The sequence below is a fragment of the Bos indicus genome, chromosome 14 (assembly GCF_029378745.1).
Source record: "Bos indicus isolate NIAB-ARS_2022 breed Sahiwal x Tharparkar chromosome 14, NIAB-ARS_B.indTharparkar_mat_pri_1.0, whole genome shotgun sequence".
Classification (NCBI taxonomy): domain Eukaryota; kingdom Metazoa; phylum Chordata; class Mammalia; order Artiodactyla; family Bovidae; genus Bos; species Bos indicus.
Genome location: NC_091773.1, coordinates 43,673,015 through 43,696,274, shown reverse-complemented (window position 1 = coordinate 43,696,274; position 23,260 = coordinate 43,673,015). Strand labels below are relative to the sequence as shown.

Here is a 23,260-nt window from a genome sequence, read left to right as displayed (position 1 = left end):
TTTGAAAAAAGAAACTAAAAAAAAAAAAAAATTCCATATTACCATTAACAACAACAGCACTACAAAATAAATCTAGTTTCTCTTGCCTGTACCTAGCCTTTTAAAAGCTAGCTCTCATAATGCACCCAGGTGCTCAGTTTAAGTGCTAACCATTCTCCAGAGACCCTTCAGTGTGCTAAAACATAAACTCTGTTCATTTTAGAAATAACACAGCATGAGTTACAAGTGCAGATTATATTTGTCAAGAAAAAAAAAATGAAGTAGCTGGAAGACACAAGAGAAAAGTAGGCTTTTGGAGAACTATCATATACTAGGTTGTTTATAACATAAACAGTGCTTATTTAGCCTTGTAGAGAAAAGTTAATATTTGCCTAAGGTACAGAGTTGCATTAATCCACCTCTGTTGGTATGTGCCAGGATGGGAATTTTAAAATGGTATGTTGTACCAGTTAGATTTTTTTTTTTTTTTTTTGCTCATTGTAACAGGAAGCCAACTCTAGTGGCTTAAAAACTTCAGGCATTTATTTTTCTCCCATAAGAAACATCTCCGTGATGCCACTGAATACCCAGGTTCTTTCTGACTTTCTACACTGCCAAACCTGACTTTCTTCCTCATGCTTTCAATATGGCTGCTGCCCTTCTAGGCTGGAAGGAGGAAGCTGAAGAAAAAAACAATGTTGTCAAGCCTTTTTAAAATTGGGGTGTAAGTGATTTACAACATTGTGTTAATTTCAGTTGTACAGCAAAGTGATTCAGTTACATATATATGTATATTCTTTCTGGTTCTTTTCCATTATAGGTTATTACAAGATATAGAATATAGTCCCCTGTGCTATATAGTAAATCCTAGTTGTTTATCTATTTATGTACGATAGTCTGCTTCTGTTCATCCCATGTGCTTAGTCACTCAGTCGTGTCCGACCCTTTGCGACCCCATGGACTGTAGCCCACAAGGCTCCTCTGTCCATGGGATTCTCTGGGCAAGAATACTGGAGTGGGTTGTCATGCCTTCTTCTAGGGGATCTTTCCAACCCAGGGATCGAACCTCGGTTGATTCTTTACCGTCTGAGCCACCAGGGAAGCTTGTCAATCCCATACTCCTAATGTATCCCTCCTTCGTTTTCCCTTTTGGTGACCATAAGTTTGCTTTCTATGCCTGTGAGTCTGTTTCTGTTTTGTAAATATGTTCATTTGTATTGTCTTTTTAGATTCCACATATAAGTGACATCATATACTAGTTGTCTTTCTTTATCTGATCTAGTACTTCACTTATAATGATCATCTCAAGATCCAGCCAAATCTTTCTTTCCTAATGATTTCTTGAAAGTTTCTAGTTCATATCTCATTGGTCATGAATGTGTCAAAGAGCCACCTCCAGCTGCAGGGGAGGTTAAAGTGGTCAGTGTTTCAGCTGGACACACCGGTGCCTCATATTATATTTGAGTTCTCTTAGGAAGAAAAATGGTAAAGTTGGATATGGGTAGGTAATTAGCCATCTCTGCCACGAATGGGAACAAGCATACAAACTCTTCAAAATAGGTCATTTCTCTCTCCCAACACACATTAACAGGATCATCACTGTATAGCAAATTAAAAAGATAAGAATAATAACATTTTGAAACATTGTTATTTTCAAGTGCTATTTATTTGTCCACAAGTTAGTTCATAGGTTGAGAGATTGTCTTTCCAATCCTTTATCTGAGCAGCAGCTAGTCAAAAATTCTTGACCACATTATATTTCCTGCCTATGCAAAAATATACTGCTGCTGCTGCTGCTAAGTCACTTCAGTCGTGTCCGACTCTGTGTGACCCCATAGACGGCAGCCCACCACGCTCTCCCGTCCCTGGGATTCTCCAGGCAAGAACACTGGAGTGGGTTGCCATTTCCATCTCCAATGCATGAAAGTGAAAAGTGAAAGGAAGTTGCTCAGTCGTGTCCGACTCTTAGTGACCCCATGGACTGCAGCCTACCAGGCTCCTCACTGTTACATTTAAAAGGTCATTTAAGAGCAAAAAACAAGTGATTTTCTTGGAGGTCCAGTGGTTAAAACTCTGCACTTCCAATGCAGTGGGTCCAATGCAGGGTTCCATCTCTGGTCAGGGAAGTAAGATCCCATATGCTGTGCCATGCGGCCAATAAATAAATATTTTAAAAAGAAAAGATATATCATTGCACTTCTTTGTTATAAACACTGGATTGTTAGTAATAGTAGATACAATTTATATTAATATCTTGGCTTCCCAGGTGGCACTAGTGGTAAAGAATCTGCCTGCCAATGAGAAAACTCAGAGAAGCGGTTTCAGTCCCTGGGCTGGGAAGATCCCCTGGAGTAGGAAATGGCAACCCACTTCCGTACTCTTGACTGGGAAACTCATGGACGAAGTCCCTGGGGCCCCAAAGAGTCAGACATGACTGAGGACACAATTTATCTTATTTTGAAATTTTGGTCTGAAAGCTAAACTTATAATATTGATTCACTGCGTGGCATAATTAAAGCAGTGAAAAGATGACCCAAACGATCTTTGACCTCCTGGAGCTCATAAGCTGCTGGGTTATAACCTAGAGGGGCTGGGAACATAAACCTATGACTGTGGCAGGCTGGCCTGGGAGATGAGTGAGAGTGGTGGGTGCTACAAGAGAGAAGCCAAGTGCAGTGGGAGTAGGCAGAATCAAAGAGGAGAGGTCTCATTGGATTGAGATAAACCGAATAAAGTTCAGGAGAAGAGGCTGTCAATGCAGGTGGGAAACAGATACACTTGGAATGGCACCCCACTTGAGCACTCATGCCTGGAAAATCCCATGGACGGAGAAGCCTGGAAGGCTGCAGTTCATGGGGTCGCTGAGGGTCGGACACCACTGAGTGACTTCACTTTCACTTTTCACTTCCTGCATTGGAGAAGGAAATGGCAACCCACTCCAGTGTTCTTGCCTGGAGAATCCCAGGGACGGGGGAGCCTGGTGGGCTGCCTTTTATGGGGTCGCACAGTCGGACACACTGAAGCGACTTAGCAGTAGCAGCAGCAGGTAACTATTGCTAATTTAAAAACATAGTAGCAACAGCCAAACTCCTGTGATGTTTCAGGCAATGCGGGCTAGAGGCCTAGCCAGAGTCTCTAGGTAGCACACAAGGAAGCTTCCTTCCTTCTTAGACCCAGATGGCTTGGAAATTGGGCTACCACCTTAGAACTATGTAATAATCAACCTGACTTCATTGAAGACAGTAACTGCAGAACACTTAAACAGAATGTTGATGCTAATTACGAAGAGTGTTATTACAGGAACTTCAAACTGTCCCTTGATCAATGGACATGAGCCTTTTGATATTTTCAAAAGATCCCTGTTGATAAGTCTACCCTTTGCTTAATTTAATTCATTTAACTCATTTCAGAGTGTGGTCCTTAATCCTGCACTCAAAATAGTCAGATTTTATTGCACGAAAATCTTCTGAATTTGTCACTTAAAACCCTGCACTCTATTAAAAAGACAAGGCCACATCATTTTTTCGAGAGATTCTTTGAAATTTTAACCTCTTGGCCTGTTTCGGACCTACTCTGGTAGACAGTCTAGGGTGTTATTTTGGGAGCAGGAGAACATGAAGAATGAGTGGGAAAAGAGCCACTGGCATTTGAAAATAACCTTCCTGCGTTTGCCACTCAATAAGCATAGAAGAGCAGGTGTTAGGGGAGGCAGAGAAAGGGCATCTTCAACGCCCCGGAGGAAACTTCTGATGATAAATAACTTGAGGGTGCGACGTAACGCCATCCCTGTCTCCACGCGGTCCCCACGCAGCCTCCACGGTGCTGCCGCGTCTTGGCCGTCCCCGCCTTCCCCTCTCCTACAGGGCGGGTTGCAGCCTGCGCTCACCCGGCCCTCCCCGCCCCGCCGCCCGGCACCGCCCGCCGGTCCTCCTCCTGCGCCGACGCGGCGGAGCGCACCGGCCCGCGGGGTCAGGTGGTTGGGTGACGCCCCGGGAAAGCGCTCCCCACCTCGCGCGGGCGGCGCCACCGCGCCCGACGCCTCCGGGGGAGGGGACTTCCCGGGAGCAGCGGGCGGAGGACGGGAGGAGCGCTGCGCGGCGGGCGGGCGGGCGGGCCGAGCGGGGACGGGCTGCCGGCGGGAGGGAGACATGGACCGCAGCGAGCAAGGTGAGGGCGCGGGCGCTTCCGGGGTGGGCGCGGGGCCCGGCGCCGCGCGGCTGGGGGCCCGGGTCCGGGGTGCGGCGGCGCGCGGCCTGGCACCCGGGCAGGTGCGGAGCCTGCGGTGCTGGAGCCGCCAGTTGCGTCCCCGGAGCCGGATCCCAGGTCCTGGTGGGGCCGGGCTGCCGGGAACCGGCGGCCGGAGGGGGCGGATGGGACCGCGCGAGGGTGCGCGGGTGTTGGAGACAGCAGAGAGGACGGGAAAGATAGAGAAGGTTCTGGGAGGCGGCGGAGGGCCGGCGCCAGGCGTTCGGAGCCGGGGCGGCGGATCGAGAAGCGCTTCGGTGAAAGCGGTGCCCGGGAGCCCTGCTCACCTCGGTCTGGGACCGGTGGAAACTGAGGGACTGGGGACGGTGGGTCGTTTGGCCCCGCACGAGGGGCGCGTGAAGCCCTCCCAGCCACACGTGAAGACTTTCTGCTCTCTCCTTAACGTGGTTAGGATTTTTGGTGGCATTTGAGCCCGTGGCGTTGGTTTTGGTTGCGAACATTTAACATCCCCCAATTGTGGAGCAGTGTCTCTAGGTTTGTTTGGAGGCGGGGAATTTTTCCGTAGCGAGGGTCCTCTTTTATCCATCAAAGGTGAAACCCCTCCAACACAAAACCTTAGTCTGATTACTCTAGCTTTGGCTGCACTTGTTTCTGAAAATAGTATCTCAAGGGAAATTACTTCCAGTAAACATTATTTAAGAGCGATGTGGCATAGTAGAACTAGGTTTTCAGATTTAAATATTGCCACATCCTAGAAATCTTTACTGATAGTAACACAGTAACCACACTAACCATAACACAGGTTCGCGGCAAGCTTTTAAATATATACATATAAAGGCTAAAAAAAAGTTAACAGTATTGAGGTTAATTTGGGGAAGTGGGGATAGGAATTATTACTATTTTGAGTCTTAACACAAATTTTTTTTTTGTTACTACTCTCCAGTATCTGCCTTCATGCATACGAGTTTTCATTTAAGTCAAACCATATTCCATGTATACTGTTGTGTAGTTTACTTCTGGTCAGTTGTAAAATAGGATTTTTGGAGCCTTCCAGCTTTTCCTTTCTCTCAACTCCTCAAATTAATCTCATCTTACATTCATTTGATACAGTATGTACATGTGTGCACCGTTGTATCCAACTCTTTGCCACCCCATGAACTGTAGCCCGCCAGGGTCATCTGTCCATGCAGTTTCCCAGGCAAGAATGCTGGTGTGAATTGCCATTTCCTTCTCCAAGGGATATTCCCCACCCAGGAATCGAACCTAGATCTCCAGCACTGCAAGCAGATTCTTTACCAGCTGAGCAATGGGGAAGCCCCATACAATATGTAGTTTATAGTATATATGTCATACATTATATATGTACATATATACACGTGTCCACATATTGTCTAGATTTCAAACTTCTTGAAGTTAGAAGCATATATTTCATTTTTGTCCACAGTTGAGTAACCTGGTGATTTGTACATGGTAAACATTTACATGTTTGAGTCGGAAAGCTCCTCACAGGTCTCAGGTGTATTATTGTTAGGAGAAGGCCTAGAGGCTACCACGTAAGTCAGTATTTTTCTATCTGGATTTTCATGGGGGTAGTGAGGGTGTCCAGCATGTGAGCATGCATACATGTGTATGTCTTACACTGTGATATTTAACATAATGATGTTTTTAGAATATGTGGCTATGTTTGGTACTCCTCAAAGTAGATGAAATATTAGTGTTTGAATTAGGTGAATGGAGTGACTGATTTTATTAGATTTTTGTATTCTAGTTTGGCTGGTAAGAATCATGGCCAGTAGTAGTTCTGTAATATTCCAATTTGCTGATACACTTTATATGGTTATTGTAGGATTACTGTTTGTGTGTGTGTTTGTGTATATGTGTCTAAGACATGTTTAATAAATCCCTTGGTTTATAAGAGGAGTCTTTTTCTGTCTCTAATTTTCGGATGTTATTCTTTGGTAAAGATATTTGTTAGTCATGTTACTTCTTGCGTTTAATTGTCATTCTTAGAGGGCGAGGGAAGTCCATCCTCTTAAAGTGGAGAACTTGGACGCCAGACTCTAAATGAAAGACGAGCTAGCTGCCTGGGCAAGGTCAACTGAGGCTACATAGCTTGGCAGTCTTAACAACCACTTGGCGTTTCCTTATACTTTGGGTTCCTTCTGCCTCTTTTTTGTCTTTTCATCTTTATGTTCCCACAGCACACAGTTTTTTAGAAATGTTTGTTGACTGCCTCAGATGAAAGGCAAGTGCCCAAGGGCCAGTCTCCTTCCAGCCCCTGAAACCTCTGAGTTGGTTACTTGCTTCCCACTTCCTCCTGTTCTTTTTCTCTGTGTTTTAAAGAAACAGAACTCTGGTTGGATGGACAAAGTTGCTGATAAGACTGCAGTGGGTGTGGAGAGTAAGTTTATCTGTCAGCTCTCTGAGCTAGCAGAGGAGACAATTCAGTCTTGAGCAAGTCCATGTAGACTCCTGGCTGAAAGGGAGAAGGGAACCTGGATTTTTAACTTGCAGGTTCACCAGCAAAGTGTGTTGGCTGGAATAAGGTTTATACAAAATCTGTGATTGTCTGCTGAATTGTGATTTTTTTCAAAGTACCTAAAAGCAAATCATAATATTTTAGGATTTAACTTACTTTTTTAACATGTGTGGATTTTGTTGTGTTTGTCCCTTTAAAAAATACTCTAGGGACTTCTCTGGTGGTACTGTGGTTAAGATTCTGTGCTCCCAATGAAGGGAAGCCTTGGTTGGGGAACTAAGATCCCACATGCTGCACAGCGTGGCCAGGAAAATAAAATCCTCTAGATACAAAATTAAATGGCCTACTACTTGTCTTGAATGCATGTCTCTGCATTCAAGAATGAAATGTCTCCTTATCTGTTCCTTCTTATATGAAGTTGTCAAAATCTAGCTTTTGCTACTGATTTTATTGAATAGAGCTATAATGTTTTGAAATGAACAGTGTTATTTTCAGCGCTGTACTCTGAATGCTTTTCAGTATCAGTCTGAGATTTGCCTATTTTTCGTGCCCTCCCCCATACCCAGACTCTGTATACAGTACTCTGCTTATGTTGAGAGCAGTCAACATCAGATGATTTAAAATTCACCATAAACAACATACTGCCTCTTAGGAGCTTCTATGGGTTCAGCACACTCAACGTGTGTGCCATTTCCCACCTTGAAAGTGCAGCGGCCTGCTAACTGTAGAATACAGCATGTAAAAAAACTCCTGACTGCCTTTTATGGGGCTGAATAGATAATCGTGCTCGAGTACTCTCTTATATTGGCTTCCCAGGTGGCACAGTGGTAAATAATCTGCCTGCCAATGCGGGAGACACTAGACGTGGGTTGGGTCCCTGGGTTGGGAACATCCCCTGGAGGAGCAAATGGCAACCCACTCCATATTCTTACCTGGAAAATTCCATGGACAGAGGAGCCTGGAGGGCTACAGTCCATGGGGTTGCAAAGAGTCAGACATAATTAAGCACGTGTGCACATACACGTGCACAGGCACACACTCTCTTATATTAGTAATAACTTGTAGTTTAGCACCATTATATTGACAGTCACCTAGCCACTAAGCATTTTATCTGTGTTTGAGTTAAAACACCACCACAGCTTTTTATCTTAAGGGGGTAGGGGAAGGCTGCTATGGTCGAAGCAACTGGGGAAAGGGGAAGCCTGCAATGAAACAGTGACACGATAATAGGTCACTATAATTTCAGCCTGGTAATTATGCCTTCAGAATAACAAAATGGTGAGGTGTTGTTGATTTACAGATAAAACAAATGTAGAAATGAATAGGTAACAGCTTTGAGGGTCTGCTCACAGATCTCTGGGTGTGAGTCACTCAGCATCATGGTTTCTTTGGTCAAGTCTTGCTTTCCATATGGTGATAATGTCTTTGTTAACTTGCATTCACTTCCTGCATCTGTTTCTATGCAGCAGTCTGCTTGGTCCCTAGGGGAGAGCTAAGTGGTAGGAGGGGTTGTGATCCATCAGTGAGATCTCAAAACAGAATAATCTATGTACACAATAAAAGCAAATACACTCAAGGTTCCCAACTGAAGAGAACACCCAAGTCCCCTGACCTTCTGTGCTCCTCCTGGTCCTTGTATTGGAGGCTCACGTTATTTTATTTTCCTTGTAGGTTTAATTATTTCTGTTTAATTGTTGACTGTTTTAAAATCTCTCTTCTGAGACTCTCCCAGATTTTATTTAAACTGGGTGGGTACCAGAAACCATAATCTTAGCAGTGTATTTTCATTAGAATAAATGTCCAAGGGATCAAGGGATTTAATGTCTAATGCAAGTTAAAAAATGTTTGAATTAAAAACACTTCTTGGTAGCTGAGAGGAATTGTTCATTTTATTTTATTTTATTTATTTTTTTGGAATTGTTCATTTTAGAAAAATCAGAAAATACACATGAGAGAAAGAACATAAAACCACCTATAATCCTATTCTGGAAAATCACTGTTAGCATGTTGGTTTGTATCCATCCATATAGCTGTCCTTTTAAACAAATCACAAAATAATCTCTTATTGAATATGTCATCTTGTATCTTGCCTCTTCTTTAAAACTCAGTATTTTAAAATACCCTTCTGCAGCATCATTTTGACTAGTGTGACCAGGTAATTAATGCACATGATGGAGTTCAGAATGATTAAAAGGTTGCAAAATGTTAAATCTCCCTTCCATTCCTGTCTCCTTGGCTATTTCTCTTGGGTAGTGATGTCACCATTATTAACAGTTTCTTCTCCATCCACCCAGAGAGATTCTACTTATGTAGGTATACACACTTATATTTAAATATGTACAGTATTAGTGTGTGTGTTGTATAAGCTGTAGTGCACAAATTATTTCACACCTATCTTCTATATGTCTATATATACTGTATATACTTATAGTATATATTTTAGAGATCATTCAACACAATGTTATATAGAGTTGTTTCATTTTTCAGGGCTATTTGTAGATGTCTATTTTTAGATGTACCATGTTATGTACCATAACAGATGATACTTGTTCCCTATTGAGGGACATTTAGGTTTCCCCTAATATTTTGCTATTAAAACAAAGCTGCAGCAAATAAATATGTATGCAAATTGTTTGATAAATGTGCTGGTGTATCTGTAGGAAGAATTCTTAGAAGAATGTGACTGTTCAATTTTGATGGTGCTAGATTCTGCTCCATAGAAGTGGTGCCAGTTATAATCCACCAGCTATGTGTGAGCATCTGCTTCTCTCTATCATGTGGCCAGGGTGTTGTCACATTTTTCATCTTTGCTTCTCTTGTGGGGGGGAAGATGTTTCGCAGGCTGTGTTTATTATATATTTTTCTTAATATGAAGGCCATTATACTTCTTTTGATATGTTTGAGATCTATCTATATTCATTTTCTGGGACATGTCTGATCATATACCTTGCCAGTTTTTTCTATTGTTTTATCCTTTTCTTCTTGATTTCTTCATGACATGAATTGCTATTATATTTTTTCCTAGTTTGTTGTTTCTTTTTTGACTTTCTGGTGATTTTTTTTCTGAGCAGAAATATTAGTTGATGGCAGTTTTCATTTAATAGCTTCAGGCTTTTGAATCGTTCATAGAGATGCTATCCTCACTTTGAATTTATGTTTTTATTTTTTACCTTTAAATCTTTCATCCATCTGGAGTTTATTTTGATTAAAAAATGTGAGTTATGAATCTTAACCTCCTTCCCAACTCAATTGGCTCCTCAGTTGTCCAGCACCATTCACTCACGAATGGATCTTTGAAACACTGCTGCTGTCAGTGCTAAATTTCTGTATTCTTTTCTTTCCCCCTGTTCTGTCCTAGCAACTAAACTGTTTAAATTATTGTGGTTTCATAACATGTTAAAATGTCTGGAAGGACTAGTCTCTCCTGATCACTCTATTTTTCTTTTTATTACTAGATGTTTTTCTAGCTGTTTCTGCCAGATTTTATTTCCAAATGAACATTAGAATCAACTTGGTCTGGATGCAAATCCAACAGAAATGTAGTTGATATAGCTTTCTTCCCTTCTCCTGTTCTCTATCCTCCTCATTTCCCTTTCTCTCTCTCTCTTTTTTTTTATTAGACCTGTTACCTTGCTTTTTTCTTTATTGAATATCCCAGTATATGTTCATCATAGTTGTATTGTACATACTATATATACAATTTTATATTGCATTTTGGATACTACTAGATAATAAGAATTTTAATGTACCATTGAAAAAAGTATCTTCAAACTGTATTTTTTGACGACTGTACTCTTTCAGCATTTGATGTTTAACTTTTTTTTTTTTGTGGGAATATAGATTGCTTTTTATTTTAGCTATTATAATACTTTAAAGAGAAAGTGTTTTAAGATAAATTTCTTGAGACAGGACAAAGGATGTGAATATGCTTAGGTTTTTCATGCCTTTGGCCAAATTGCTTTCTGGGAAACATAATTATTACTGCTTTTTTATTGTAGTAAAAATGCATGACAAGAAATGTATTATCACAACTGTATTTAAGTGTATTGGATAGTATTGTTAACTCTATGTACTTTATTGTGTAACACATCTCTAGAACCTTTTCATTTTGATGACTGAAACCCTGGACCCACTGAGCAACACACATTTTTTTTTCTCTACAGCCCCTGGTATCCACTATTCTCTTTACTGCTTCAGTGACTTTGATTACTTTAGATAGATCATTAAAGTGGAATCATGCAGTATTTGTCTTTTTATGACTTATTTCACCTGGCATAATGTCTTTAAGGTTCATCCATGTCATTGCATATTGTAGGATTTCTGTCTTTTTTAAGGCTATATAACATTCTAGTGTGTATGTATGCCACATTTTCTTTATCATCTTTTATTTTCTTTGTCCATCCTTCACTGGACATTTAGGTTGCTCCCTCCTCTTGGCTGTTGTGATCATGGGTGTGCAAATTCTCTTTTATGTCCTGTTTTCCACTCTTGGGTATATACTGTAGGAAAGGAATGTTTATTTTCCCTACCCTTCTTAGTTCTTTGGCTTGTCTAATAATTAAATTAACATAGGGGAGACTAACAGGAGAAAACCAAATTTAGTTGCATATGTTCGGGGGTCCTACAAGAATATGAGACCCTCAGGCATTTAGCCAGTTGAGACTTACATGACGCTCTGAGCTATGGAGAAAAGGGATAGGGTTCTGGGTCTTGAAAGGTGAGAAAGACAATTCACAGGAAGATGGAGAGAAGGTTTGGTAAAGTGTTTTCCATTCCCTGCAGGACGATGGGGCCCAGAGAGGACTTTGATCTCTAGCCCCAGTCCAGCTGCCTGCAGTTCACCCCACCTCACCTGGACTATTTGTAGTAATCTCTTGTGATAGTTCCCTTCCTGGACCAGATACTCTATCTAAATTCTTTTAGACAGGTAAGGGAGAAATAAAAGGTTTTCCTCAGTCTGCTGGATTTTGATTGCCGTCAGCTCAAAATAGTCACAATTCCAAAGTGGTAGTTTGAGGGGGACTTGTTCTGAAATCCTCAATACCCAGAAATAAAATTGCTGGTTCCTATGGAAGAAACACAAGCTGGAATCAAGATTGCTGGGAGAAATATCAATAACCTCAGATATGCAGATGACACCACCCTTATGGCAGAAAGTGAAGAGGAACTCAAAAGCCTCTTGATGAAAGTGAAAGTGGAGAATGAGAAAGTTGGCTTAAAGCTCAACATTCAGAAAACGAAGATCATGGCATCCGGTCCCACCACTTCATGGGAAATAGATGGGGAAACAGTGTCAGACTTTATTTTTGGGGGCTCCAAAATCACTGCAGATGGTGACTGCAGCCATGAAATTAAAAGACGCTTACTCCTTGGAAGGAAAGTTATGACCAACCTAGATAGCATATTGAAAAGCAGAGACATAACTTTGCCAACAAAGGTCCATCTAGTCAAGGCTATGGTTTTTGCAGTGGTCATGTATGGACGTGAGAGTTGGACTATAAAGAAAGCTGAGCGCCGAAGAATTGATGCTTTTGAACTGTGGTGTTGGAGAAAACTCTTGACAGTCCCTTGGACTGCAAGATCCAACCAGTCCATTCTGAAGGAGATCAGCCCTGGGATTTCTTTGGAAGGAATGATGCTGAAGCTGAAACTCCAGTACTTTGGCCACCTCATGCGAAGAATTGACTCATTGGAAAGACTCTGATGCTGGGAGGGATTGGGGGCAAGAGGAGAAGGGGACGCCAGAGGATGAGATGGCTGGATGGCATCACTGACTCGATGGACGTGAGTCTGAGTGAACTCCGGGAATTGGTGATGAACAGGGAGGCCTGGTGTGCTGTGATTCACGGGGTCGCAAAGAGTCGGACACGACTGAGCGACTGATCTGATCTGATCTGATGGTAGTTCTGTTCTTAGGTGTTTTGTTTTGTTTGGTTTGTGAATTTCTCTCCTGTTTTCCATTGTGGCCATACCATTTTACATTCTCACCAAGTTATTTTAGAGAGAACATTGTAGGGACCAATGAGAGGGAGCCTGCAGAGAGGGAGCCTCTGTGGTTCTAATTTTTCCATATCTTTAGCTACACTTTTCATTTTTGATAGGGGCCTTCCTAATTGAGCTGAGATAATATAATATCTCATTGTGGTTGTGATTTGCATTTTCCTGATGATGAGTGATGTTGAGTGCTTCTCGGTCATCTTTGTGTCTTCTTTGGAGAAATGTCTATGATTGGATTATGAATTATTAATGTATTCTGGATACTTAGGCCTTATGAGATATGTGGTTTACACATATTTTCCTCCCATTCTGTAAATGCCTTTGTCACTCTTGGTTGTTTCTTTTTCTGCACAGATGTCATTGCTTTGGGGAAAAAAAAGAATTAGAAAGCTTATAGGTAAAAAAAAATGCCATCTCTTTTCATTTAAATGTTTTCCACCTTCTAAGAGTCTGTAGATGATATTAGCCATTGTGTTCCCCTTTTGACATTGGTTGTTCCTTCATTGTTTTAATATCTTTTTATTTTATTAAATTAAAAAATTTAAATTGACTTATTTTTTGGCTGCACTGGGTCTTCGTTGCTGCGTGTGGGCTTTCTCTAGGTGTGGCGAGCAGGGGCCACTCTCTGTGGTGTGCAGGCTTCTCATTGCAGAGGCTTCTCTTGTTGTGGAGCCTGGGTTCTGGGTGCGCGGTCTTCAGCAATTGTGTGCACAGGCTCAGTTGTTGTGGCCTACAGGCTTGAGAGCACGGGTTCAGCTGCCCCAAAGCGCATGGGCTCTTCCCAGACCAGGAATCAAACCCATGTCCCCTGCATTGGCAGGCGGATTCTTTACCATTGAGCCACCAGGGAAGTCCTCTCTTTTACTTTAAAATTGTGTCTTTGCTTTCTTCTGCTGCCACCCTTCTCCCCTGTTCATAGTAAACCTTTGTGTTTTGAGGAAAATATTTATTTTTTCTATTTTGGTTTTGGTTATGTTTCATGTTATTTTTCTAACAGAAGACATTATGAAGAGCAGATGTTTTCTTGGTGACAGTTTTTAGAGTAACTGTCATGGCTCTCAGTTGCCTTCAATACTTTTTTCTCTGTGTTTATGTCTTCTCTTTAGATGCTTTTGTAATCAATACTGAAAGTAGTGGTTCTAGGTAGGACTATTAGTTTCCATGCTTTGGCTTATAGGCATGGTGACTGTACTTCATGTTACAGCTATGCAAATGTAAATGTCAGCTTAAAAATGATATAAAACATCACCATATAAAGTTTTGGATTGAGAATTTACTTAATAGGATTAAACTTCACCCCTTGTATTCTGAGCTTTTTGGAGGCATTGTGGTGTGGTAAAGGAGCTTATGGTGTAATGAATAGGGCTGTAGGAATAAAGATAGCAGTTTATCCAACCCATTAAGATTTGTACTTGGTTAGAAATGAAGTGTCAGTAGGAGACTGTTCTGTTTGTATTCCAGACTCTCATTCAAGTGTGTACATGGTTGGTACTCCATAAATGTTTATCCTATTGTACAAATATTCATTAGAAAGATTTCTAGCGTATATAGAGTCACATGGGATTAGATAGAAACAGTTAACAGGGAAAGATAATAGTTTGGCAGGGAGACAAGAATACCTGTTCCAAATGTGCTTTTAGTTTTATACATAATCACTGAAAGTCTGATCTGTAAATAGAAGCCAAATTGGTACTTTACTTCTCCAGTGTACACATAAGAGTATTTATGTATACATTTACAAGTAGAGGAGGAGACAGTGCTGATTAAATGTTTATTCTCCAAAGGAAGTTGGATGTAGTGCTCACTAAGTAACTTTCTTAAATGTTTTCTATGCTATTTCATCAAAAGTAGTTATTTGCTTCTAATGTATCCTGAATTTAAGAGGCACAGATGGTGTTGATACATTTTAGTTTTCTTTCAGTTAAATTGAGAAGGGCAGTGGAGATGTTGACAGTGGCGGAAAGGGTTTGCTACTAGTTAACAGAATGAAAATTATATAAAGAGGGAAAATGCAAACATTTCTGCTGGCTGGAGCATTTTAGCAAATTGATGACCAACTTTCCATTTTGGTATATACTGAGTATATCACTTTTGGTATATCAGTTTATTAGCAGTGGGGATGATGATTCTACCTGCTTTTTGCACAACTCCTTCTAATTTTTCTTCGTATTATTTCAATTCAGTCTTTCCTAATGCAAGGTAATAGGATTGATATCATTTTTGTTTTATATATGAGGAAACAGAAGCTGAGAGATCACGACTTCCCCATTCTCTGCTAGATGTGGAGATTGTTACAAAACCTTTGTCCCACACCTGTTGTTTCTCAAAGGGTAACTGGTGGCCAAGAACAGTTTCAGCTACATTTGCAAATCAGTTTAAAGGGCTGGGAACACTTCACACTTTTTAGAAATATTTTCCTTCCAACAAATTAAAACAGAATTGGAATCTGAAGGGACACCACTTCAAGCTCTGCATTATAATAACCTAAGTTTTCTAGCTGGGGTTTTACTGGGCAACTTTTAGTAATACCACTACTACCACTAATACCAGCAACAACATCTGCTCAGGGTTTTCCGTATACCAGATTCTGTTCTAAATGTTTTTCATGTTTCATTTTGAAAATGTTTAGAGCAAATCTGTGAGCCACATCCTTGTTTTACAAATGAAGAAACAAGATGTGAGAAAATGGAGTAATAACTTTTCCAGGGGCACAAAGCTTGACACAGACAGAGCTGGGTTTTCAATCCGAATTATTTGGCCATAGTGTTCCTGTCCTTATGCTACCTAAAAGTATAATGAAAGGTGTTGTTCAAAATGATGCCATTCTGTGGTAGCTACCACGGGGGAGGGAGCACTCAGACTGGTATCCACCCCAGAATGTGGTCTGTCCTCAGGCACCAGAACCGGTTGAAAATATTCAGGGTAAAGAATGCTAGAGCCGAAGGTATGTCTGGGTTGAAAATTGGTTTTCATCGTTTTCTGGTCATGAGACACTGGATAAGTCACTCAACCTCTTTGAGGCTGATTATACCTCAACTATTTGTGAAATTTAAGTAAAAATCTGTGACTGGCATGGGGGCTCAATAGATACTAATTCTCAAACGAAGTGTTTGTATTTCTGTAGAATGCTAATTTGCTGATTTCCAATTCAAATTAAACATTTCATTTATTTGGAGACAATTATGATATGAGGCAGGCTTGCCTGGTGGCTCAGCAGTCAAGAGTACACCTGCAGTGCAGAAGACACAGGAGATGTGGGTTCAGTCCCTGGGTTGGGGAGATCCCGTGGAGGAGGGCATGGCAACCCACTCCAGTATTCTTGCCTGGGGAATCCCATGGCCAGAGGAGCCTGGCAGGCTGCAGTCCTTAGGGTCACAGAGAGTCAGACACGACTGAAGTGACTGAGTATGCATGCACACATGATATGATGCCTGCCCTCACAGGCCAGGCTGGAGAAACATACAGAGAATTCGGCCACTGTGTGAAGTGGAGGTTGTAAGGACTGGCTGACTGACTGAAAAGGAAATGAGGAACTCTGGCTGGTCGTCAGGACCGGAGTCTAACCTCAAGTAACCTTTGAACTTGAAGGCAAAGTAGGAATCCTGGTAAGAGGTAAGAGAAGGAAGGGTGCGGAAGAGGATTTGGGAAGAAGCTTCAGTATGTGCAAAGGTGCAGAGGCATGAAAGGCAAAAAGATGCCCAGAAATTCCCTGTGACTGGAGTTCACGGTGGTCACTAGGGGTGTGTGAGCTGTCATCAAGATTCAGGACTGTGCTGTAGAGCAAGAGGCTGGTGGTGGCAGGTGGGAGTTTGGTTTTAGAGTAACGTTTTGGCAGCTATGTAGAAGGGACTAGCTAACCAAGCAGGGGGTGTCACTGTGTTTCATGCCAGCGGTGGGGGGTGCTGGATTCCTGAGGGATCTTTGGGTAGAAAGGGTCAGATGTGAAGGGCGAGGATCTGAGAATAAAGAAGAGCAGAGAATAAAGAAAAGCCTTGGGGCTTTTCAGACCGCATGGACTTGGAAAGGGACCAGAGGCAAGGGAGAGAGAGGGAATTTCATTTGGGTTGTGTGTTACATCTGAGGTCTGTTCCATTTGTCTAAAGTTGTATAACAGACCATCCCCACACCTAGTGGTTTAAAACAATAGCATTTTTTTTTTTTTTTTTTTTTTGATGGTTACAGACCTGTACGTGGGCAGGGCTTGGTGGGGACACCTTGTCTCTCCTCCACTCAGCCCAGCTGGGAGGCTTGTAGCATGAGGCACGGCTCATCTGAAGGCTTCCTCACCCACCTGGTTCAATCCCCATGGTCTCTGGTGGAAACAGCATGACCTGTTTGAGGATGGTGATTTGCTTGCCTGTTTTTAGCTGGAGACCATGCTGTTGATGCAGCAGCAGGCCCCCTCAGGATGCCCCATAGCAGGCTTCTTACATTACCCCAGTGCTCCCAACCCATCAGTCCTAAGAGAGAGGCTAGCAGGGGCTATGTGGCTTTGTATGACCTAGCCTCAAAGTCATGTGGAGTCGCTTCCTCCTTGTTCTGTTAGGAATGTGTCACAAGGGTCAGCCCAGATTCAAGGAGGGAGAGTTAGACACCACTTTTGGTGGGAAGAGGGTGCATACAATAGATGTGTGCACATGTTTTAAAACCACCACCAGGTCCTTGTGGGATGTCGGTGTGGCTGGGTTAGGGGTGAACTATGGATCTCTAAGAGAAGGAGCTGGGCAGGAGAGCATGTGATCATTTGTAGCTGTTAATTATTAGCATGTTACTTCCATATTAGCACATGTAATATTTGAAGCTATTAAGTTGCTGAGACAGCCCAGGAACAAAAGTAGAACAGAACATGGAATTTGAAGATTTCAGGGCTGGGAGAGGAAGGTGCAGGATAGGGAGTGTAACTTTCACAGGCTCTGGAGAGGCCAGGTAGATTGAAGGGAAACAGTAGATAATGGCTTTGCTGATGAGGCCCAATTATGGATAATGCTGAGAGATTCAAACTCCAAGATCGGGAGGGAGTTGAGGAGAAGGAACAGGGCAGATGCTATGGATTTGGGCCTTTGAGAAGGGTCAAATGTGTGTGTGTTTTGGTTTTTTTAAAATACAAATGGAGACTGCCCTTTTGAGAAGCAAGATGGTGTTTTAAAGGGAAATCTGGATTACCTTGGTGATTTGCTTGCCTGCACTGAGTGTTGTTTTTTGCTTCCAGACAGAGAGGATGCTGTTTTGACCTTTGTGCCTATTTGTAAAATGAGAGAAGAAAGCAAGGCAAGGGAGAATAACTGGATGCACCAGTCCTGTGTAGGTCACTGGTTTTGGTTATGATGCTTTTAATGCACAATGTATTTTAATAGTCCTATCCTAGAGTTTGACCTTCAAGGTGCTCAAGTCTGTAAGCAATAATTCACTTGAATGTGTAAGAACCTTGTGGGGAATGAGTACTTATTAAATATCTGTGAAATGAAAGCATGATACATTCTCCAAGTGGAATGAGGACCACAGAAGAAATTTAGCCTCGAGTTGACATTAGAGCCAAATCATAGTAAAGCTGTGATTTTTTTTTTTTTTTTATACCAGCAATTTCTCAGGGCACATCTGAAGTTGTGAGCACTCCCTTTTCTTCATGGAGGATCTCAGCTGCAGGATTGATTTATGCCACATCTGAATTTGTCAGATAGTCTCTTGAGAAATATTTTCCCTCCAGAATGGCAGTCCCCTCACTGGAGAGTCAGCCAGCTGGGTCACTGTTGACCTTCCAGTCAGCTGCTCTGGTGATTTTTCAGTAGGTGGCTACTTACTATTCGCTGCTTCAGGCATTCAGTGAAGATTTTGACTAACAGTAAAGGTAGACGCAGTGGTAAAGAATCTGCCCATCAATGTAGGAAGCGTAAGACGTGGGTTCAATCCCTGCATTGGGAAGATCCCCTGGAGTAAGAAATGGCAACCTGCCTCAGTATTCTTGCCTGGAAAATGAAAATCCCATGGAGAGAGGAGCCTGGGGGCTACCATCTTTGGGGCTGCAAAGAGTTGGACATGCCTGAGTGACTGAACACATAACACACATGAAGATAACATGGCAGATTTCCCTTGGCTTTTATTTTTCCCTTCATTACAGTCCCTCTCCACACTTCCTGCCTCTTTTTAGCCCTGATTAGAGACTCCAGGGCTGGGCACCTTGCTGCCCTGCAGTGACCTCTGGCTGGGCCTGTGGTCACTGCCCATGAAGGTCTGATGCCATTTTCATAGTCTGATTATTCTCTTCACAATGGCAACATTGCTGTTAAATTTGAAAAGCAGTGACCTATGATGAAACAGCCAGCTTTTCAGAGTGTGCTGGGTCCCTTCTGTTCGTAGCAACATTGTTTACAAGGCAAGGTACTAGGTTTCCAGTGTTCACAGCAGCAGTGTTTACAGTTGGTAAGGTAGGGAAGCGACCAAAGTGTCCATTGACAGATAATGGATAAAGAAGATGTGGGGTATATATACAACGGAATACTACTCAGTCATAAAAAGAATGAAATTTTGCCATTTGTAGCAGTACAGACGGATGCCTGGAAGGCATTATGCTAACGGAAATAAGTCAGAGAAAGATAAATGCTGTATGATAATCACTTATATGTGAAATCTAAAAATTGCAACAAACTAGTAAGTAAAACAAAAACAAAGCAGACTCACAGATACAGAGAACAGACTAGTGTTTAGCACTGGGGAGAGGGAGCAGAGAAGGGCAATGTAGGGGTAAGGGAGAAAGGTTAATGTGGGATTATAGAAATCATGTGTGAAACTTTTGAAAACTGTGAAGCACTCTAGAATTTAAAGAATCTTTCATTCTATATAAAAAAAACAAACAGAAAACAAAGTGTAGTAGGTCACTTTGATTATTTTCTACAATCCAGTGCTGCGCAAACCTCAAATCCCGCATCGGTCGGTCTGTTCCCCTCAGTTTGGGTGTGCGCATGCGTAGTTGTTTCTCTGAGTTTTCTGTCGTTCCTCTTTGCCTTTCCGTTCTCCTTCCCTTTTGGTGTCTTTTTATTCTACCTAATTTCCATTTTCTCCTTTTTCTTCTCTGTCTTTCTCCGTGTGGGACATACTGTGCAACCCAGAGGTTTTGTTGCTCTTTTTCTTTTTGTTTCGCTTTTACTTAAGGGATGTCGTGGGTTTATTTGAGATGTTTTATGTTTCTTACTAGAATTAATTTTTTTTATGTAGGGGTTAAAAAAAGGCCCTGAAAACAGATTTCCTAGTTTGTTTATTTATTATTAATGTCATTGCTATTGTGTAGCTAATTTAGATCCCCTCTGCCCCCATTGGTGTGTGTATAGTGACTCAAAGCGTAGAAAAAATTATTTCAAATTATTAATTGGGAATTTTCAGAAATCATACTTTAGTAGTTGACCTATTTGTGTTTCTCTGTGTGGAGTCTCAGCAAAGTTAGGAACACTCAAAGGCTACATAATTCTTAAAACTTAATAGCACCCCAATGTTCATAGCAGCACTATTCACAATAGCCAAGAAGTGGAAGCAATCTAAATGTCCGTGGACAGAGGAATGGATAAAGAAGATGTAGTATATGTACATAATTACTCAGCCATAAAAAGAATGAAATATTGCCATTGGAAGCAGCACGGATGGACCTGGAGATGATCATCTAAGTGAAGTGAGTCAGAGAAAGACAAATATCATGTGATATCACTTATATGTGGAATCCAGAATATGGCACAGATGAGCTTATTTATGAAACAGAAACAGAGTCACAGACATAGAGAACAAACTCATGGTTACCACAGGGTAAGGGCATGGGGGAGGGATAAATTATGAATTTGGGATTAGCAGACACACACTACTGTATATAAAATAGATAAAAACTAAGGTCCCTTGGATCGTAGAAAACTCAACAGAATTCCAAAAAAACATCTGCTTCATTGACTACAGTAAAGCCTTTGACTGTGTGGATCATAACAAACTGTGGGAAATTCTTCAAGAGATGGGAATACCAGACCACCTTACCTTCCTCCTGAGAAATCTGTGTGCAGGTCAAGAAGGAACAGTTAGCACCGGTCATGGAAAATGGACTGGTTCCAAATTGGGAAAGGAGTATGTCAAGGCTGTGTATATTGGCACCCTGTTTATTTAACTTATATGCAGAGTACATCATGACAAATGCTGGGCTGGATGAAGCACAAGCTGGAATCAAGATTGCCAGGAGAAATATCAACAACATCAGATATGCAGATGATACCACCCTTATGGCAGAAAGCAAAGAGGAACTAAAGAGTCTCTTGAAAGTGAAAGAGAATGAAAAAGTTGGCTTTAAACTCAACATTCAAAAAACTAAGATCATGGCAGCTGGTCCCATCACTTCATGGCAAATAGATGGGGAAACAACGGAAACAGTGGCTGACTTTATTTTCTTGGACTCCCAAATCACTGAAAATGGTGACTGCAGCCATGAAATTAAAAGACTCTTGCTCCTTGGAAGAAAAGCTATGACCAACCTAGAGAGCATATTAAAAAGCAGAGACATTACTTTGCCAACAAAGGTCCGTCTAGTCAAAGCTATGGTTTTTCCAGTGGTCATGTATGGATGTGAGAGTTGAACCATAAAGAAAACTGAGTGCCAAAGAATTGATGCTTTTGAACTGTGGTGTTGGAGAAGACTCTTGAGAGTCCCTTGGACTGCAAGAAGATCAAACCAGTCCATCCTAAAGGAAATCAGTCCTGAATATTCATTGGAAAGACTGATGCTGAAGCTGAAGCTCCACTACTTTGGCCACCTGATGCAAAGAACTGACTCACTGTAAAAGCCCCTGATGCTAGGAAAGATTGAAGGCAGGAGGAGAAGGGGAGAACAGAGGATAAGATGGTTGGATGGCATCACTGACTCGATGGACATGAGTTTGAGCAAGCTCAGGAGTTGGTGATGGACAGGGAAGCCTGGCGTGCTATAGTCCATGGTGTCACAAAGAGTCAGACACGACTAAGCGACTGAACTGAACTGAACTGAAGGTCCTACTGTATAGCAGGTAATTATATTCAGTATCCTGTGATAAACCATAATGGCAAAGAATATGAAAAAGAATGTATATATGTATATGTATAACTGAGTCACTTTGCTATGCAGCAGAAATTAACACATTGTAAATCAAATATACTTCAATAAATTAAAAAAAGAAAGGAATTAAAGGAAGTGGTTAGTTAGTTGCAGTTCTAGTCTGTTGCCGTGCCAGGATATGGACCTTTGTCATATTGTCACTTCCACCTTGGACTAGATATGACACGTTGGCCACCAGCAGGAGCTCCAGCTCCCTGAGCTAAGGGAGGGGCCTCTGGGTGGGTGGCCCCTTCCACTCGGGTTCTGGGTGCTGTTACTGGGTGAGAGCTTCAGGAACCCCTGTGCTCTCTGACTCTCCTGCTTCTCCTGACCAACTTGCCTGTCTGCCCAGCCACCCTCTTGCTTTTGACAGTGAAATGCCATTTGGGGGAATTTTTCATGTGTGTTCATGTTGCCGTTAACAGCAGTACGTTGCACCCATAGTTTCCACACTGAACATTTGTTTCAAATGTTGTTGTGTCCTCCGCAGGTGCATCCTGCACAAAAGAGTGGCACTTCTGCTATCCTTTCTTTCGAGTTTGCAAAAGGTGAATGAAAGGGTACAGAGGACAAGCTGGGGATGGTTTTAGTCTTCCAGTTTTGGAAGAATTTGAAATTCTTAATTCTTTTTGACTAGTACTATGTGCATAGAAAGACCATTTATGTGGCAATGATGCTAAAACATTAATTTGGTGCGGTCTTGGCTCCAGCCAAGCAGTGGTGGGTGGTGAATGCCTCTTCCTACCCTCGCCTCAGCTCTCTGTAGATGTTCTCTTCCTCTTCTGTTTTCCTGGTGAGAGGGTTTGATATGTAGGGGGCTTAGAGAGCCCCCCTAGGATCATGTAGTTTCTATGCAATATTTACCAACTCTCAATAGGTGCGTTCTCAGTCGCTTCTGTCTTGTCTGACTCTTTGAGACCCTGTGGACTGCAGCCTGCCAGGCTCCTCTGTCCATGGGATTCTCCAGGCAAGAACACTGGAGTGGGTTGCTGTGCCCTCCTTCAGGGCGTCTTCCCGAACCAGGGATTGAACCCACATCTCGGATTCTCCTGCATTGGCAGGAGGATTCTTTACCACTGAGGCACCTGGGATCAGGTAGAGAGATCTCATTTTAAATTAATTTGTTGCAGACATAGATTTGCCTCAGTGGAGCTTATTTATTTAATAATATCAAGTCTCCAGTGTAAGGAATCTTGCCTGTGAAACGTTGTGGGAACTGCGGATGCGTGAACTATTTTGATACCCATATGGCAAAAAACCCTGGGTCTGGGACTTCCCTGGTGGCACAGTGGATAAGAATCTGCCTGCCAATGAAGGAGACATGGGTTCAATCCGTGGTCTGGGAAGATCCCGCATGCCAAGGAGCAACTAAGCCCCTGGGCCACAACTACTGAGCCCACGCTCTAGATCCCATGCTCCATAAGAAGAGAAGCCACCACAATGAGAAGCCCGTGTACTGCAAAAGGCCTTACTCTTTGCAACTACTGAAAGCCTAAGAGCAGCAATGA

General features: G+C 42.1%; 1 protein-coding gene across 3 annotated transcripts in view; it reads left to right on the top strand.

Moving 5' to 3' along the window:
* Window positions 1-3,592: 3,592 nt before the first annotated feature.
* TPD52 (tumor protein D52) overlaps window positions 3,593-23,260 on the top strand; it is a 131,445-nt gene continuing 111,777 nt past the window's right edge. For all 3 annotated transcript variants that reach the window (XM_070802737.1, XM_070802736.1, XM_070802735.1), the window contains exon 1: window positions 3,593-4,146. In XM_070802737.1, coding sequence (XP_070658838.1) covers window positions 3,594-4,146 — 553 coding nt within the window. In that variant the 5' untranslated portion in view covers window position 3,593. The remainder of the gene's footprint in view (window positions 4,147-23,260) is intronic.